Genomic DNA, 17,323 nt, shown 5'->3' on the forward strand with positions numbered 1-17,323 from the left:
AAAATACAATCAGCAACAGTACGTAGCAGTCTTGATCCCGATTCTCCACGGGAATGAACAGCAGTGACCAAGTCAACAACTAGCTTGTAGCACCCATCTCATCTCTGTCTACTCCCTTGCATGTTTGAGGATGCTATTTTTAGTTCTGGTTTTCTCAACAAACAAAGTTTCCATGAAGTATTGCGATACAAATGACATCTATGGTATGCTATCGTTTAAATGTTAGTTTTGAACTGTAGAGTGGAATAACTTAAAATCATAGCTGGAAGGGGTTTATTCCGATGAAGGGATGGGAAAAATCTATGTGCTTTTGAGAAGGCATCGAGTTCTCTTCTCCTAGCTGAATTCTTTTCTTTCATTCAGAGGGGTACTAGTTTGAAATCCTGTTTGCGCTCACTTAACGGTGAGTACATATGTTTCTTCTGCCCACTTAATCCTTTTTTTAACTCTTTTTTTTATGTAAATCATGACCAGGGCTTTGCCCAGTATTTATACATTAAAATAAAAAGAGTTATTTACAAAGGGAGGGAGGAGAGAGAGGGCGGCGGGGGCGGCGGCTGAGGGCGGCAGAGGATGGCAGGAAGCACTGCAACCGCGAGCTCACCAACGCGCAGCTCCACACCGAGGCTGAGGACGGCACGCCGCCCGCGGCCGTGCAGGCCTCGTCCGCCTCGCCAACGCGCAGCTCCGCGCCGAGGCCGCCGCCCTCAGCCACCGCCCCCGCCGCCTCCGCCTCCACGTTGCCGTCCGCCGCCGTCGCAGCTTCGCACCGAGGCTGCCGCCCTCAGCCACCGCCCTCAGCCGCCGCCTCCGCGTCACCATCCGACGTCGCCGCAGCTCCGCGCCGAGGCCGCCGCCCCCGCCTGCCGATGACCGTGAGAGAGAGAGGGGAAGAGTGAGAGATAGAGGAAGGGTGTATAACAGGTGGGTCCCACAATTTTATATATATATATATATAGAATGCTGACTAGACTGCCACGCGTACGCCACGTAGACCAAAACCACTGCGGATTGGATCGAGGGGGGTAATTCGTCCGGTTTGTATAGTTGGAGGTGAAGAATGTCCGGTTTTATGGTTCAGGGGGTAATTCGGACGACCGCTATAGTTTAGGAGGGTAATTTGTACTTTTTCCTAACTTAAAATCATAACTGGAAGGGGTTTATTCCGATGAAGGGATGGGAAAAATCTATGTGCTTTTGAGAAGGCATCGAGTTCTCTTCTCCTAGCTGAATTCTTTTCTTTCATCTAGAGGGGTTTTGGCTACTAGTTTGAAATCCTGTTTGTGCTCACTTAACAGTGAGTACACATATTTCTTTTGCCTACTTAATCCTTTTTTAACTTTTTTTTATGTAAATCATGACCAGGGCTTTGCCCAGTATTTATATATTAAAATAAAAAAGAGTTATTTACAAAGGAAAAAAGAAAAAAAACAAAAAAAACCCTTGAAAATTACAAGCCTTGAAACCAGCTAATTAAGAATGGATGAGCTAAGAGATACTTTTTTTTTTAATTCTTACTTTAGGGCCCCTTTAAATCGCAGGATTGAGAAAACGTAGGAATAGGAAAAACGTAGGATTTTGATAGGAATGTAAGCGTAAAACGGAGGATTGCAAAACGCAGCAAAAACACATGAATGGCCGTTTGATTGAACCATAGGAAAAACACATGAATTGGATGAGAGAGAGACTCAAAAGAAAGTTACCAAGAGGTTGAAGCTCATGCTAAAATTTCCTCTAAAATCTCTATAAGATTGTCCATTCCATAGAAATTTGAAAGGATTGGATAAGATTTAATATTTTGTTTCAAAGGGCTTTATAGGAAATTTTCCTATAGTATTGAAATCCTCCAAAATTCCTATGCTTTCTTGCACGATCAAATTAAATTAACAACAATGTTTATGCTTTTACGGCTTGTTTGGCAACTTGAGGGAAGGGGATTGGGAGTTTACACGAGGGAATTGATGGTGAGATTAAAATGGGAATTTGATTTTTCATCCCAGTCTCTTGTTTGGTAGAGGTGGTGGAAATTGATAGGGAGTTTAGTTGGAGATTAGATCATTAATGAAAACGGATGGCTGAGATTTATTTAGGCGAAGTAAAGAAGGAATTCCCTCCCAATTACCTGCCCCTACCCAGGTATTGAAAAGGAGGGAGTTCATTCCTCAATTCCCCATCCCCATCCCACCAAAATTCCCATGTCCCCCAACCAAACAAAACAGTTAATAGCATCATCCCTTTAAACTCCCAATCCCTTCTAGAAACTCCCTCCAACCAAACAGACTGTTAAGATTAACCAATTATGTGTCCTGAGCTCACTGCTATATGTCTTAACCCTTTTCACCATCATTGTGGATATGTTGTTTATTTCTAGCTTCACCAGAAATCCATATATGGAATCCAATGTCGTTTACTTTGACTCTTGAAAAGTATATGTCACTCCAATTTCAGATAATGCAGTTTCCCTAATTTGAGATGGGTTCCCTTTTTCAATCTAAAAGTGGATTAGAGTTTCCGTTCTTTCCTTGGGTGGAAGTCCATGTAAGACATTGATGGATGCCAATTCAATTGTAGGTCTATAATCTATGTGTATTTTAACTATCTGGTCTTTTAAGATTAATATTGTGATCAATGAAAAATATAAAGGTGGTTTTAATAACCTTCTGATCCAATGCACATCAAAACAATTTTTATTGGCTTATGTGCATATTTAACAAGTATCTCCCACTTAAGCGGTCAAATGACTTTCTAGATTTGACACTTAAAATTGCTAATAACGGAATAGCAAAGATGTAGGACTATTTAAACTAATCCTATATAAGCAGGAAAACAATTTGAACATGTTAACTGAATTTTTACTCAATAAAGTCCGTACTTGATATTCATAGTTTCACTTAACGCTTCCAGCCTTTTCACACTTGTCATCACATTTTTTACTTCAATTAAGGCAACTACTTCCTCCGATTCATATTATAAGACTTTATATAGCATTGCCCACATTCATATATATGTTAATGAATTTAGACATATATGTGTGTCTAGATTCATTAACATTTATATAAATGTGGGCAATGCTATAAAGTCTTATAACCTGAAACGGAAGTAGTATATGTTTAAGATTATTCTGAAATACTATTGTGAGACGATCTTCTGGAAGTGAACGAGATTATAAACTTCCATGGTTTGTAGACCATATAAACTTCTATGTATCAGATGACAGGAGATATAAATTCATTGCTGATCATGTAAATGCTACTCTCTCCATCCCAAAATATTTGACGCCGTTGATTTTTTTAAAAATATTTGACCGTTCGTCTTATTCAAAAAATTTAAGTAATTATTATTTTTTTTCCTATCATTTGATTTATTGTGAAATATACTTTTATGTATACATATAGTTTTACATATTTTACAAAAGTTTTTGAATAAGACGAACGGTCAAACATGTTTAAAAAAGTCAATGGCGTCAAAACATTTAGGAAGGAGGGAGTATTTTAATTGCAGATCAAAGGGACATATCTAATTAATTGTGCGTGAAGGAAAGCTATTATGTAATATTGATGTCTTGCATTCAGCTTTTCAAATATTTATCAAGATATGACAAAACTATATATTTGGTGCCGTTGGCTGTTTTGCTTATTCAAAGCAAGTGTGTAAAAGGGAGTTGTAAAGATAAGATTACGTCATATTGGATATAACGTGCTTTGTGATATACATTATGGGAAAATTGGTACAGTAATTTTTTTAAGCGTGTTTCATATAATTTGGGAAACGTCCATTACACATGAATGATTACTAAGTAGAATTTAAAAGTTAGAGTAGATGGAAAACTCATCTTTTCCATATTGTCACAAACTACAAACCAACCTACTAGCTAGGTTTCAAAACAGAATCTCATAGATCATTTAAAACCTAGGAATTTCAAAGGTTCTTTTTTACGTAAATTGGTTGAAGTCTTCAAAATCTCAACGAAAATTCCTCCGTTCCAAAAGAAGCTCAAGAGGAAAACTTCTAAAACTGAAGAGATAAAAGTAATCATCAACTACAATTCAACTTTAAAAGCTAATCTGTACAACTTCAATGAAAATGAGTGGTAATCAATCAATTATTATCATATACTCGCACTGTCTTTTTAATAGATTAAGTCATTAACTTCTGAATTAACCATTTATCTTATTAAAAAATTATACAAATACATAAGATATAAATTATATTTAAAATACTTTTAGTAATAAAGCAAGCCCACGATAAAGTAAATAATAACTACTTCCTCCATTTCATATTATAAGACTTTCTAGTATTGTTCATATTCATATAAATGTTAATGAATGTAGACATATATGTGTATAGATTCATTAATATCTATATGAATGTGGGCAATGCTAGAAAGTTTTATAATATAAAACAGAAAAAGTATATAAAATTTTCAAATAAAATAAAGTAGTAACAACACCATCTATTAAAAACATTTTCAATAGAGTAAAAGAGAGAGCAAACTTTTGGGTGGATAGGGTGACCATGCAAATGCAGTGGAGTGTAGCCTACTCCGACATAACGGGGGATACGTGGACGAGCGCGCATCCGCGACGTGGACGCGCCAGGAGAAGATCCCTCCACACGGATCTCCTCCTGTCCACCAGCGCCATCGCCGCCAACCCCCACCAGGAGATTCCTCCCCTCGACTCGACTCGACTCGATTCCGCCCACTTGTATATCTCCCGCGCGCCACCACCACCATCGCGCCATCGCGTCCATGGAGATGGTGGAGTGCTCGCTGCCCGCCGCCCGGGCCCCGCGCCCGCTGCCCCGCCGCCTCCCGCCGCTCCCCGGCGGCAGGCCGGCTCTTGGCGCCGCCGGGAGGAGCGGCAGCCGGCTCCGGGTGCGGTCGGAGCGGACGAGGAGGAGGGACAGCCCGACGATGCCGACGGCTGCGTCGGAGCGCGACGGCGGCGGCCGTGCCGCGCTGGGCAAGGCGGCGGCGGGGCTCGCCGCGGCGGCCGTGGTGTCGCTGACCGGGCTCGCCGCGGAGCCCCTCTCGCCGCCGCCGCCGGCGCGGGCCGAGTCGCTCACCGTCGCGTTCCCTGTCTCCAAGGCCCGCGAGGTGGGTGGGTCCCGACTCCCGGGGCCGCGGCCGCCGTGTTGTTCATGGTGATTTTGTTTTTTTCTCTTCCACCTCGTATGAATCTCTCTTCCTGTTCTTCGCAGGTGAACCGGGTGCAGAGGACGCTGGTGGAGGCGTGGGGGCTGATCCGTGAGACCTTCGTGGATCCCACCTTCAATCACCAAGGTACACACAATCTGGGACGAGTTGTTTTGAATCCATTCATAAAATTCTAATTTGGGGGGAAATGATTTTGAAATGCAGTGAAATTTGCTAACTTACTTACCCCTCAATATGTGAGATTATGCAGATTGGGACATGAGACTGCAGCAGACCATGGTGGAGATGTTCCCGCTGAAATCGGAGGATGCCGCCTATGGTAAGATCAGCGGGATGCTGTCCACACTCGGCGATCCGTTCACCAAGATCATCAGCCCCAAGGTGTGTGTATGCCTGAGGATTGTGTCATTCTGCCGGGATGGCGCATACGAACCCAATCTGCGTGTGCGCTGATGTATACTTGGTGAGAGCTGTTGCAGGAATATCAGAGTTTCAGGATTGGAAGCGATGGGAGTGTCCAAGGGGTTGGGGTGTTCATAAACAAGGAGCCTAGCTCTGGACGCTTGGTAAGTTAGAAATTCGCTGTCAAATAGGCAATCATATAAGGTAGTGTCACTATTGTTTATATAGCTCCATGACTCTTCCAGCTTGTTATGGACTGCATTGAAGGTGGCCCAGCAGATCGAGCAGGCCTGCATGGAGGCGATGAACTAGTTGAGATCGATGGTATTTTACTCGTTTTCTGTTGTAATATTATGTCTTTGTGAAATATACGGTGCAAACGTTACGGTCTTCTTGTGAATTCAACTTTATCTAAAGCACACCTGTAGTGTAACCTTTTGTTTTACCTGTTTGCTGCACAACAATTTTCAGCATTAGTGCATTTGTCCCCAACAGAAGTTCTTTGGGGGCAACCGCACGAATTTAAGAGCTTTTCTGCGGTCCTTGAATGATACTGCACCTTTTAGTTTTCTTTTGTACTTCTTTAATACTAGGAAAAGCGATGGCTCTTCGAAAATTGAGAAGGAACTTCAAAATTTAAAGGTCATGAAAAGCTAGTCAGCTAGACTTCAAGGTTTTTTTCTATTCCCTTTCTATCAGCCAACGTTTCTGAAGCTAACAGAGGTGTGATATGGACATTGGACAAGCCATATGATCCAAATGTGTGCTTCATAAAATTTGAAGCCACAACCAAGAATCTGTTTAAAAATTATCACAAGCAAGTTCCCCTTATTCTATCATAACTGATAGTGTGTAAACTTTGCATCATTGAATCTTCATGAGCTCTTCTTCTGTCTTTGGAAAACGAAGTCGTTGAGGAATCAGATTTCATGCCCAAGAGGCATTGATCATCATATGTTCTGTTTGTGTAGGGAAGAGTGTTTCTGGGTTGGATGGAGAAGCTGCAGCTCAGAGACTTAGAGGTCGTGTTGGAACAACTGTGAAAGTGAAAGTGAAAGTGTTGGATGTATGCACTCATCCTCTGCTTCAATTTGAAGTATTATTTAGAGTTTTTGACATATTACAATTACAACCCCGTGATTTTATTTTGTCATTCAAAAGAAAACATGTTCATATCCTTTTATTGTATTTTCTTTTCTAACTGACACCACAATATCTCCAGGGCACTGAAAACGAAAGGAATGGTAGGATAAGACAAAAGGAGGTACAATTTTTCTCTGAATAACATGCAATGCCAACCTTTTCCCTCTATGCTGCTTGGAGAGTAATGTCTAACTTATGTCTGTCTGATTTGAATAAGCTTGTTACATTCAGTTAAATGCCTAAAAAGCATAATGGTTCACATTAACCAGAAGGAGAATTGTTGTCCTCTTAAGAATATGATATTCTTTGTATCTAATGACAACTACAACTTTTCTTTTCAAAAGGTCCAGCTATCTCGTGAGGTTATCAATCTTTCACCTCTATCAACAGCAATTATCTCTCATAGGTCGCACGATGGCCGTGAGTGCAAAACTGGGTATGTTAGGCTAGCTGCATTCTCTCAGGTAAATACCAGTATTTTATATGTTTTGGTTCTCAATTTTGCAGGCGAGTTTCATGGTACTAAGAAAAGTTGGAATAATTGATCTCAGTAACAAACTGTGTTATTCAATATTGCTTTCTGTACGAATTGATTAAATTGAATGTTTACAAGTATTTTGAGGATTCCAGCATTCAGTAATACTGAAAATGGAAGAATATTCTAAGTGAAGATATTTCCTGTTCAATATTGTTTTTACCAAAGGATCGGCCATCTAAATAATTTGATCGTTACCATGTGTCCATATACAACTGCAATATACTGCTAAAACCACCAAGAGCACAAAGCAATAATATTTCAACTTCAGATTTCAAGGTAGGATTGAAAAAACTGCCTAATTTTCCCTCGAATAAATCTGCCTACTTGCTTTTTCTTGTTTCAAAGAAGGTGAAAAATTATCGATATAACACGTATGAGTTATTTTGGTTCTTCATATCATTCTCCTTTCTCCTTTCAAACCAGACTGCTGCAGCTGAAATGGAAAGTGCCATTAAGAAGATGGAGGATGAGGGTGTCCAGTCATATATTTTAGATCTGCGAAATAATCCTGTCAGTGTACTTTTCTGACAATTGGTCTGTATAACTTCAACAAAAAAAATATTTTCTTGTAGTGATCTTGTTATTTTGCTACAGGGTGGTCTAGTAAAAGCAGGTCTTGACGTGGCTCAAATGTGGTTGGATGGAAATGAAACTCTTGTCAACACTGTTGACCGTGAGGGAAATGTCCTACCAATAAATATGGCCCGGGGCCATTCTTTAACACATGATCCCCTTGTCGTACTTGTGAGTCTCAACTCTACATCTACTATGTGCTTGATTTTGATTCTTTATAGGTACAAATTTTCCTAGACAATCATAATTATGTTGTATGCACATATAGGTCAATGAAGGAAGTGCAAGTGCAAGTGAAATCTTGGCAGGAGCATTACATGACAATGGTCGTGCTATTTTGGTCGGCCACAGAACTTTTGGAAAAGGAAAAATACAGGCATGGACAATTTCTCTATACGCACATTCTGCTTTTTGGTGTAAAATGCTTGACTTTTTGCATGCTTCTGAAATATTTAAATTAGTACTAAATATGATCCCCAATATTCCCTGGAACAGAGTGTGACTGAATTGGATGATGGATCTGCTCTGTTTATCACGGTCGCAAAATATCTCTCTCCAGCACTGCATGAAATCGACCAAGTAGGCATCCAACCTGACATACAATGCACCCCTGAAATGTTATCTTTGCCAAGAGCACCTTCGCTAAAAGAGGATGACAAAGCCACAAATCTGGAGATGGATTCATGTATCATGGTGGCAGAGCAAGCATTGGAAATTGAGAAATCAAAGGGATCTGCTTCGTAGGTACTTCTGTAAGCCAGAATCCTTTGTATGTCCACATTTAGTTGGTCAGGTTCATAGTGGCATCTGCAGATGAAATTCAGCATAGCTCCATGTATAATATTGTAATCTACCGTAGGTTGTATAGTTAGTATAGGCTGTAATGATAATATATATAGGCTGATAACTGTGATGTTAGATTGTAGGCAAAGAAGCACCAGAAATTAGTTATCTCGTCTTCAGGGGCCAAATGCCCTTGTCATTGATTCGAGATGTGTCAATAGGAATTTGTAATTGTCACTTGTTAATCATTGCATATTGTCTACCAATGCCAGTACAACATATTGCTTCAACAGTTAATTGTAAGTGAGATTCCTCAAAAAGGCACTAGTCATTACATGCATGAGATGATCATACCCATTTGGAAGGCATTTGATGCCGCAGTTATATGTTTTTTTATGTTTTCTGAATTCCAGTGCAGATTTCATTTGTTTTCTTTGATGTGCCGATGCTCATGACCAGTGCAGATTGGCACTTTGCTGCCAGGATGATGTCAGATGTCGAAATGAAGTTGAACTTGAACCCCGAGAGTACGCAATTGAATCCACTGACCACTGTATTAGTTCCAGTATGGAAGTTTTCAGACAAATGAAGCTTTTAGTGCTAGTATGAAATATGGGAAAAAACTTCAAATATATCTATACTCCTTTAAAAAAAAACTCTTAATGATGATGGTGAATGATAAATTTGTCACCACTGCCATGAGGTCCCCAAACCTGTAAGGTAGGTGGACTTCTGCCCCTTCCAAATCCCAAACCATCAAACAGGAAAAAAAAAATTAAATGTGGCATTGACAAAGTTTGAAAAGGTTCATTTTAGCAGCAATCTAAATAGGTCCATAGACCTTTCTATGATAGATGACAGATTTCAAAGGGATTACAAGAGTGAAAGACTCCTCACTCCTCTAGTGGCAGTGTGGCACCAGGGTCCTCCAAAGATGTAGTGATGCACGGGATCTAGCAAGAAATTGAGAGCTTGAGGTGAAGGCAACATAGTTAAGAAGTTTGAGGTGGTGGAGGCAATGGCAAACGGAGTTTGAGGTGAGGTTGCAATGGTGAAGAGCTCAAGATGGTGATAGTGATAAAAATTACAAAAGCTTAAGATAGAGGACGACAACAACTAGAGCTCGAGGTGGAGACCATGAAGAGCCCAGGTGGGAGATAATCTCAACAAGCTTAAAAATGTGAGAATGACTTGGATATAGCGGTGGTGCCTCAAGGAGCTTATGGTGGACGCAGGAGATCGTGCTCGCGTTGGTGGCGCTATCGAGCCAAGTAGTTGAGATAATTAATAAGCAAATGTGGATCTTTTTTTCTTTATGGAAGTTGTAGAGAATTAGAAACATCTCTACTTCTTTTCATAACAAATTAGTTTTTTTTCCTTAAAGGTTAGGTTTGCCTACTTTCTTTATTCCAAGCTAGCTAAATTATATCAAATGAGCAAATATCTTCATAGATAACCTCACATGTAAAAAGTGTGACACGGAACACAATTGATTACAAGAAATGGTACAAGGTACATCTAACCTAAGTCATCAAAGTTCTCGGGTCGATGGATTGAAATTCTCGAGTTGATGGGTAGAAACCTAAATAGTTCAATAAGTCACAAACAAGATTATCATCCTATCCCCAATATTGACAAAAACAAATTAACAACTAACGCATGATCAGTGGTGGAGCCAGGATTTTCACCATAGGTGTGCCCACACAATTGTAAAGAGTCGGCCAAATCAAGAACATCAAACACAAAAACACAATGAAGTCTTAATTTATTCAAGTACAATATAAGTACTTCAAATTTTAGTTTTATCAAACCATTTAATTGCATCGTCATTTAATTGAACTCACTCCATTTTTCAACTTTTAAATCGAATACTCAAAGTGAAATACTGAATCTGAACTGTTGTACATAAAGACTGGAATGCTGGGCATTGAATGCCTGGAGATGGATACTTGGAGTGCTCGTTGCCCATGGTTGCCTTGCGGTTGCTTGAACTGGATCAACCATGGCGGTGTGCTGCACCTCCGTCTGGCGCACCTAAGTGCCAGCTCCTCCACCGACTATATGGCTACCACTGTGGCCTTGCCATCTCGAGGATAATGCGCCATGCTCATGCCGCCGTGGTGCCGCCTTGCCATGATATCACGAGAAAGGAGAAAACCTATATGTGTGAGAGCGAGACATAGAAGACAAATGAACTCATTGCAATTGCACACATATTTTACTCGTTTGGTGGGAGTGTGTAGAGCCAGGATGGATTCTCGGACCTTAGTATTTATTCAACAAGGCACCCATATATTGTTTTCATATTTTCTGGGTAAGCCGGTACCCACCTGGCACCCCGTGTCGTCCTTACGCATGATAAAAATAAGATATAATTATATACTCCATTTGACAGTTCTGTAAACGTAAAACACAATATACAAAATAAAAATATTATAGAGAAAATGTCTAACTGTCAACCGCCAATTTACGATATCAACACGAATTACCCCCCAATACCCACATCTCTTCAACATGCGTTCACCCTGGGGGGGGGGGGGGGCAATCCCGTCATTTCCTGCGCTGCCGTTTTTAGGAATCATTCCCGGATACGATACCCCCCGCAAAGGCAGAGAGAGAGAGAGAGAGAGAGAGAGAGAGAGAGCGCTTCCCTTTTTTCCCCCAAAAAGCGAGACGACGACGCGCGACGGGACAGGACAGGGGTGGGAGACGCACGCGACGCGGGCGGAGAGGAGACACGACCCACCCCCGCCACCGCCCGGAGGAGCCACGAGCGAGCAAGCCCTAGCCCCCGGGCGCGACGGCGGCGGCCGCTGCTGCGTCGACCGTCTCTCTCTCGTGCTCCGGCGCTGCTCGTCGTCTCCTTGGCCGAATCCAATCCGGGAGGTGCGGGGGCCGTTCCGATCGAGTCGGTCCTGCCATGTCGACCAAGAGGTAATCTCGATTCGATTCGATTCCTGTTGGGTCCGCTGTTTTTTGGACGATTTGGAGCCAAAGTTCGGTGAGAGGCCGGGCGTGTGAGCCACGAGCTTTTCAATTTTGTTTTTGTGCGGGGCGGTGGTGGAGCCGCGTGTGGGATTCGGGCGCGGTGGTGGTGGGTTTGAGCTTGCCTAAGACCTAGGGTTAACCTCCTCCGGTGATTTGGATTTTGCTGAAGGGCAGAATGGTGGTAAGGCGGGCTTTGAGCTAACGCGCTGCTCGTTTTGGGGCAATTTGGGCATAGGGTGTAGCTTAGTTGATGTACGCTAATCTGCCACATTAGCTGTAATTTTTCGCTTTCGTGGAGTTTCACTATCTTCGTAATTTAGCATGGGGGAAGAATCCGGATGGCGGTTCAGTTGCTTTTGCGCTTCCATTACCTCTGGTTGCTTCAAGTCAAATATGTTGCGTTTGCGCCTCCATTAACTCTGGTTGCTTAGCCAAATGTGTTATACCTGCTAAACGCGTTGAAGGCCCAAATGTCGCCCTCCTTTTAGGGCTTTAGGTATGGTTTGGATTATGAATTTGTGATGTGTCCGCGTTTCGTTTGATTGTTGTGCTGGTAGGTTGAATAAGGGGAGTGCTGGAGTGGCTTGTGTTTACTTCGCTTTTCTGCATATTTTGGTTCTCCGCACTTTACAGGTCAAATGAGAGTATCAATTTTGACTCTGGTGCCCCATTTTATGCCAGCAACTGATAAGCACACTGGTTTGGCAGCGCCTTAGGGTGGTCCTTGACTTGCCTGTTTTACTACGAATTTTGAATATTACGGCATCGTGTAAATGAAAGTAGTTAGATTGGGCTCAGTTTAATGGTGGCATATATGCTGCTTGTTCAATTCTATAAACACAACAATTGCGCTAGGGGATCTGGTCTGTGGATTTCAACAAAGGTTATATATTCGAGTTGCATAAAGCTCTACATTATACGAAAGAATTAGAACTACTGCTCTTGTTGATATATAAGATGTTAAAAGTATTGAAGTAAGCAAAGCAAGATGCTCAATAGTAACCTCATTAGTATGAGATGCAATCCCTTCAGACTGGTCATTTAATTTGGTTGCCCTGGCATCAGTCCTAAGATGATTGTTTTCACATTTGATTTGCTTATGGAAAGGCTCCACAAAAACTTGTTATGTTATCCTGATTCAGATCATTCCCTTCCTGGGATTGAACGGAAAGTTCTGGTAGTTTGCTTACAGTTCTTTTGGTTATGTTCCGATCTATCAGGGTTCTTTGCAAGTTCTTCATGCATGGAGCTTGCTTGAAAGGAGAGTACTGTGAGTTCTCCCATGATTGGAATGATCAACCAAACAATGTAATGTATTAGTAAATGATTGATGTGCTCTGATTTCATTGCCATACTTAACAGTGCAAATCTTCTACTGTTCCTTACTTTGATTCTTACTTGCTCAGGTTTGCACGTTCTACCAGAAAGGTTCATGCTCGTATGGTAGCCGTTGCCGATATGACCATGTCAAAGTTTCTCGTAACCCCACAGTGGCTCCACCACCAAGCTCAAGTACTACAACACGTGCATCTAGTTCTCTTCAGCCTTTGAGTTTCGGGCGCCCTCACCATGTGGGGTACCAAGCAGATTCAAGCAACCCAAGGCAACAGATATCTATGGATGTGCTGGCACATTCTGGAAGTAAGCCTGTATGGAGAAATGATTTTCAACATGAAAGTGTACTTGAGGATGGGATTGACTGGTCAATAAGTCCAACTGTGCAAAACCAGACAACCTTGAGTCCTGCTGATCTGCCAATCTGTTCTTTTGCTGCTGGTGGTAATTGTCCTTATGGGGAAGAGTGCCCTCAGATGCATGGAGATCTGTGCACAACCTGTGGGAAAATGTGCTTACATCCTTATCGTCCTGATGAGAGGGAGGAACATACCAAGCTATGTGAGAAAAACCACAAGCGTCTTGAGTCTTTGAAACGTAGCCAAGAGATAGAATGCAGTGTCTGCCTGGACCGTGTGCTCTCAAAGCCTACTGCTGCTGAAAGGAAGTTTGGACTCTTATCTGAGTGTGATCATCCCTTCTGTATTTCATGTATTAGAAATTGGCGTAACAATTCTCCTACGTCTGGAATGGATGTGAACTCAGCACTGAGGGCTTGTCCAATATGTCGCAAACTTTCATACTATGTCATTCCAAGTGTTCTTTGGTACTTCTCGAAGGAGGAAAAGCTGGAGATTATTGACAACTATAAAGCCAAACTCAAGTAAGTTTGACAATTTTTATATCATTTTTTTCTGTGGCATGTTCTCTTATGTGCAAGATTGTTGGCATATTCTTTATAATTTATTGAATGAGCATAGTCATCAATTTATTTGAAAATGACATTTCTTATGCATGCCCTTTTCTGAAATATCCAAGCTGATATATTTCGTGAGGAGTGATTTATGTTTAATACTATTATGTCCCTGAATATTCGAGGAATGTTTACTATTGCAGGTCTATTGACTGCAAGTACTTCGATTTTGGAACTGGTACTTGTCCCTTTGGGTCAAGCTGTTTCTACAAGGTAGAAAGCTATATCTTTACATGCTATAAACATGTGAATTCAGTGCTACTAATGTACTTTTGTGGCTTGTCATCAACATAAATCTCACTAGCTATCCAGATAACTAGAGAGCCCTATAAACAATCGCCCGCCTGTCTATTGGCATTTGGCACTAAGTCAAGCACCTGGTCTAAACAAATCAGTTGCTTGGCACCTTTTTACTCAATCAGTTGCTCTGATGGAAACTGCCCAACTTATGTTCTTACATCAGATTACACCATCTGCAAATCCCTAAAGACCTTTTGTGTTACTGGAATTTATGAGTGTCTGCAAGCGTGGCTTAATATTTTTTCTCTTTTTTTTTCTTTTAAATGCTGCTCCTTGGGCATCCTAGGTCCTACCTTCACCACAGTCCACAGCCTTTATGTCGGTTTAAGGAGTTGCCAAAAATATGATGATGTCTGTACTATACAATACAATTAACTCAAGACAAGACTTATTAGTAATGCTTATGGACCTTGTTAGATAATTCTTGAAAAATAATGGTATAATTTTTCCCCTCAATGTTTGGTGTTCATTGCTAGCTTGTTACCATCTAGTGAATTTTTAACCAATAGTGTGGACTCCAACGTTTTTTTAATCAATGATTATATTTACATAGTGTAATTTTACATTAGCTCAAATGGTTCAAGTTGATTAGCAGTATCTATCACACTCTGGCAAGTGTAATTGGTAGGTATGCTAGGTAGGCCTCTTGGGCTCAGAGGTTTGTGTCCAGGAGGTGCTGTGATTAGTTGGTGTGCAGTTTTTAGCATTAATGGATGTAGAAAGAATCGAGATGCAAAACAGAGAAACTGGACGAGGCATTATGTTTATAGAGAATGAGACTGGCGCCTTTTTTATACAGAGAAGTCCCTGACAGCACTAGATTGCACCATATAAAGTGTCCTAATATTACATTGAAGTATTTCACTGCTTAATAAATCATAACATTGTACTAACATAGTGCACTTCCTAATAATCCATATCAGGAGAAAACCAACTAAATCAGTTCTTGGCAAAAATCATATCAGCTAAACATATATAGCATCTTAATGTTGTGTTCGTCTTGAACTCTGTCGCACACGTTGCATCTCGTCATGTTTGCCCAGCTGCTGTCATACCACTGTCGCTCCTTAGTAATTTCTCCACATGAGAACATACTTAAAAGAACCCTAGACAACGCTTATGTTGTGGCTTTTCCACTTTTATTCTACATTCAAGCTTGTATCTTGTATGTGATTTTCATACTGGTCCAGTATGAGTAGAGTGTATTGTGCATTCTGTTAATATTTGGGGAAACTGATCTCTTGTTCTCTCTTTTTAGTTTTTACTAGCACCTTGTTGAATAGCATTAGGTACTATTGCTGTAAACTGTGCACTTTACTGGACAGTCTTTTCATGTCATTGAAACTAAACATTGTACCTCATGTTTGACAGCATGCCTACAGAGACGGACGCTTGGAAGAGGTCATACTGCGACATCTTGATGCTGACGATGGAAGTACAGTGATTGCCAAAAATATTAGGTATGTGCTCTCTTTTAGGTGTCTATTTAATATATTTTCTTATTTTAATGTATTATCATCCTTTACGTGTTCCAGGTTGTCGGACTTCCTCAGTCGGTTACATCTTTAGGGGCCAGTGACTGTATATATGTCAAATGTAAGATTTATCTTTTTGGTAATCAATATAGAATCAACTCAAGTTGCATTGTTGCTCTTATTTTTCGCCAGCTCACTTAAAAAGCATTGTGCATCTGGAAACGGTGCTACATGTCATGTATTTGCTGTTGTTGGAGATGGTTTCTATGATGTCTCCCTATAGATCAAAATTATAACATTTATGGTCTTTTAAGATGTGCATTGTTCAAAGTTTCATTCTGGTGGATTTAAAATATAACAGATCCTGCAATTAGATTTCTTGTCAACATTTCATTAGTTTTTCGTCTGTTATGCTATTCATTTTATTGTTATATCCGTATCAAATCTTTTTCTCTTCATATTTTGACCAAGTGATGAAGTGGACCATCTGTATCCAGGAATTCTGGGGTTTCGCTGTCTACCAAATATTAGTATTACTTGGATACTGTTTAAACCCAGGGTCAGGGAGCATCTTGTAGTGGTCGTACAAAGTCAGTCCTTGTACTAAAAACTGTCGTTCTTTTTCCTGCCATGCATAACTTGTCACTAACTGCCTAGGATCCTTACCAAAGATGTGTATGATTTTAAGCTAACAAGAGTCGCATTCTTCAATGCAGAATTATTGAAGTTCGCAGCAGGCCTCCTGGAGGAAGCAATCGTGATCTGAGGACAAGGAAAACAGAAGTTTTGTCGCAAATACGCTCAATAGTCCAAACGTTAGAACTAAACTGTTGAAAAACTTTGCCATATCCACTCATCTTGCCTCCTGGCCAGCAGTGATTCAGTAAACATTCACTGGCCATCGTGCCAAAGCACAGGTGTATAATACTATTCCTTCCTCAATGCTCTCTACTGAGGGAAGGCTGCCTGCACCCAACCACAGGCCACCTGATGCCGTGTGATTGTACTTGTATGAAAAGAAGGAACTAGAAAAAAAGAAAGAAAGGATGAAACAAAGATTACTCTTCAGACTACACATTGATGAATCCGCATTAGGACGAGGTCCAGATGCTTAAAGCCGTTTGGTTGTCTTGGTCTGAGGGAGAGAAGGAAAACAAGAAAGGAAACAAATCACATTCTTTATAAACATCAGTGTTGAATGTGGCATGTGCTAATGTGCTATATATATCTGATGTTGATATGCCCTGTACATGTTCCTGGAACAGGTTGGCGCTTTTGCTCAGGAAACAGGAACGTCTGCCTATTTGTGGTGGCTTTCTTCTGTGTGATTCGATTTGTGCCCCTGTCTATTCTCTCGAGCGAAGTAGCGCAGGCTGTGTTTCCTCGGTGAATCGTAAAGGCCTTACGACGTATACGGGCCTGTTTACATACCCTGTCACATTAAATCGTCAAATGTTTTGACATATGTATGGAGTATTAAATATAAATGAAAAAAATAACTAATTACACAGATTACGTGTAAATTACGAGCGAATCTTTTAAGTCTAATTGCACAATGATTTAACAATGTGGTGCTACAGTAAACATTTGCGAATGGCGGATTAATTAGGCTTGATAAATTCGTCCCGCGGTTTACAGGCGGATTCTGTAATTTG

At 40.9% G+C, this 17,323-nt stretch overlaps 2 protein-coding genes across 2 annotated transcripts; both read left to right on the plus strand.

Annotated features, from left to right (window-relative positions):
• The first annotated feature begins 4,684 nt into the window (after nucleotides 1-4,684).
• On the plus strand, nucleotides 4,685-8,948 carry LOC127778132 (carboxyl-terminal-processing peptidase 3, chloroplastic). The gene is made up of 12 exons (XM_052304789.1): nucleotides 4,685-5,098; nucleotides 5,203-5,284; nucleotides 5,409-5,539; nucleotides 5,638-5,724; nucleotides 5,806-5,884; nucleotides 6,532-6,626; nucleotides 6,783-6,824; nucleotides 7,048-7,167; nucleotides 7,665-7,751; nucleotides 7,836-7,985; nucleotides 8,083-8,190; nucleotides 8,310-8,948. Exons 1-12 carry the CDS (start codon nucleotides 4,751-4,753, stop codon nucleotides 8,556-8,558), a joined length of 1,578 nt encoding a protein of 525 aa, XP_052160749.1. The 5' UTR covers nucleotides 4,685-4,750; the 3' UTR covers nucleotides 8,559-8,948.
• A 2,267-nt stretch (nucleotides 8,949-11,215) lies between these two features.
• Nucleotides 11,216-16,989, plus strand: LOC127777404 (E3 ubiquitin-protein ligase makorin). The gene is made up of 7 exons (XM_052303988.1): nucleotides 11,216-11,531; nucleotides 12,806-12,893; nucleotides 12,992-13,803; nucleotides 14,037-14,106; nucleotides 15,565-15,653; nucleotides 15,729-15,789; nucleotides 16,385-16,989. Exons 1-6 carry the CDS (start codon nucleotides 11,518-11,520, stop codon nucleotides 15,760-15,762), a joined length of 1,107 nt encoding a protein of 368 aa, XP_052159948.1. The 5' UTR covers nucleotides 11,216-11,517; the 3' UTR covers nucleotides 15,763-15,789; nucleotides 16,385-16,989.
• Nucleotides 16,990-17,323: the final 334 nt, after the last annotated feature.

Source organism: Oryza glaberrima, chromosome 6 (assembly GCF_000147395.1).
Source record: "Oryza glaberrima chromosome 6, OglaRS2, whole genome shotgun sequence".
Classification (NCBI taxonomy): domain Eukaryota; kingdom Viridiplantae; phylum Streptophyta; class Magnoliopsida; order Poales; family Poaceae; genus Oryza; species Oryza glaberrima.

What these genes read in the sequence shown, in the direction of transcription:
- LOC127778132 (XM_052304789.1), top strand. Translation starts at nt 4,751, where the DNA reads ATGGAGATGGTGGAGTGCTCGCTGCCCGCCGCCCGGGCCCCGCGCCCG. An exon ending in TGAACTAGTTGAGATCGATG is followed by an intron (nt 5,885 to 6,531) that starts GTATTTTACTCG and finishes CTGTTTGTGTAG; the next exon opens with GGAAGAGTGTTTCTGGGTTG. An exon ending in TGAAAGTGAAAGTGTTGGAT is followed by an intron (nt 6,627 to 6,782) that starts GTATGCACTCAT and finishes CAATATCTCCAG; the next exon opens with GGCACTGAAAACGAAAGGAA.
- LOC127777404 (XM_052303988.1), top strand. An exon ending in AACTATAAAGCCAAACTCAA is followed by an intron (nt 13,804 to 14,036) that starts GTAAGTTTGACA and finishes TTACTATTGCAG; the next exon opens with GTCTATTGACTGCAAGTACT. An exon ending in GGTCAAGCTGTTTCTACAAG is followed by an intron (nt 14,107 to 15,564) that starts GTAGAAAGCTAT and finishes CATGTTTGACAG; the next exon opens with CATGCCTACAGAGACGGACG.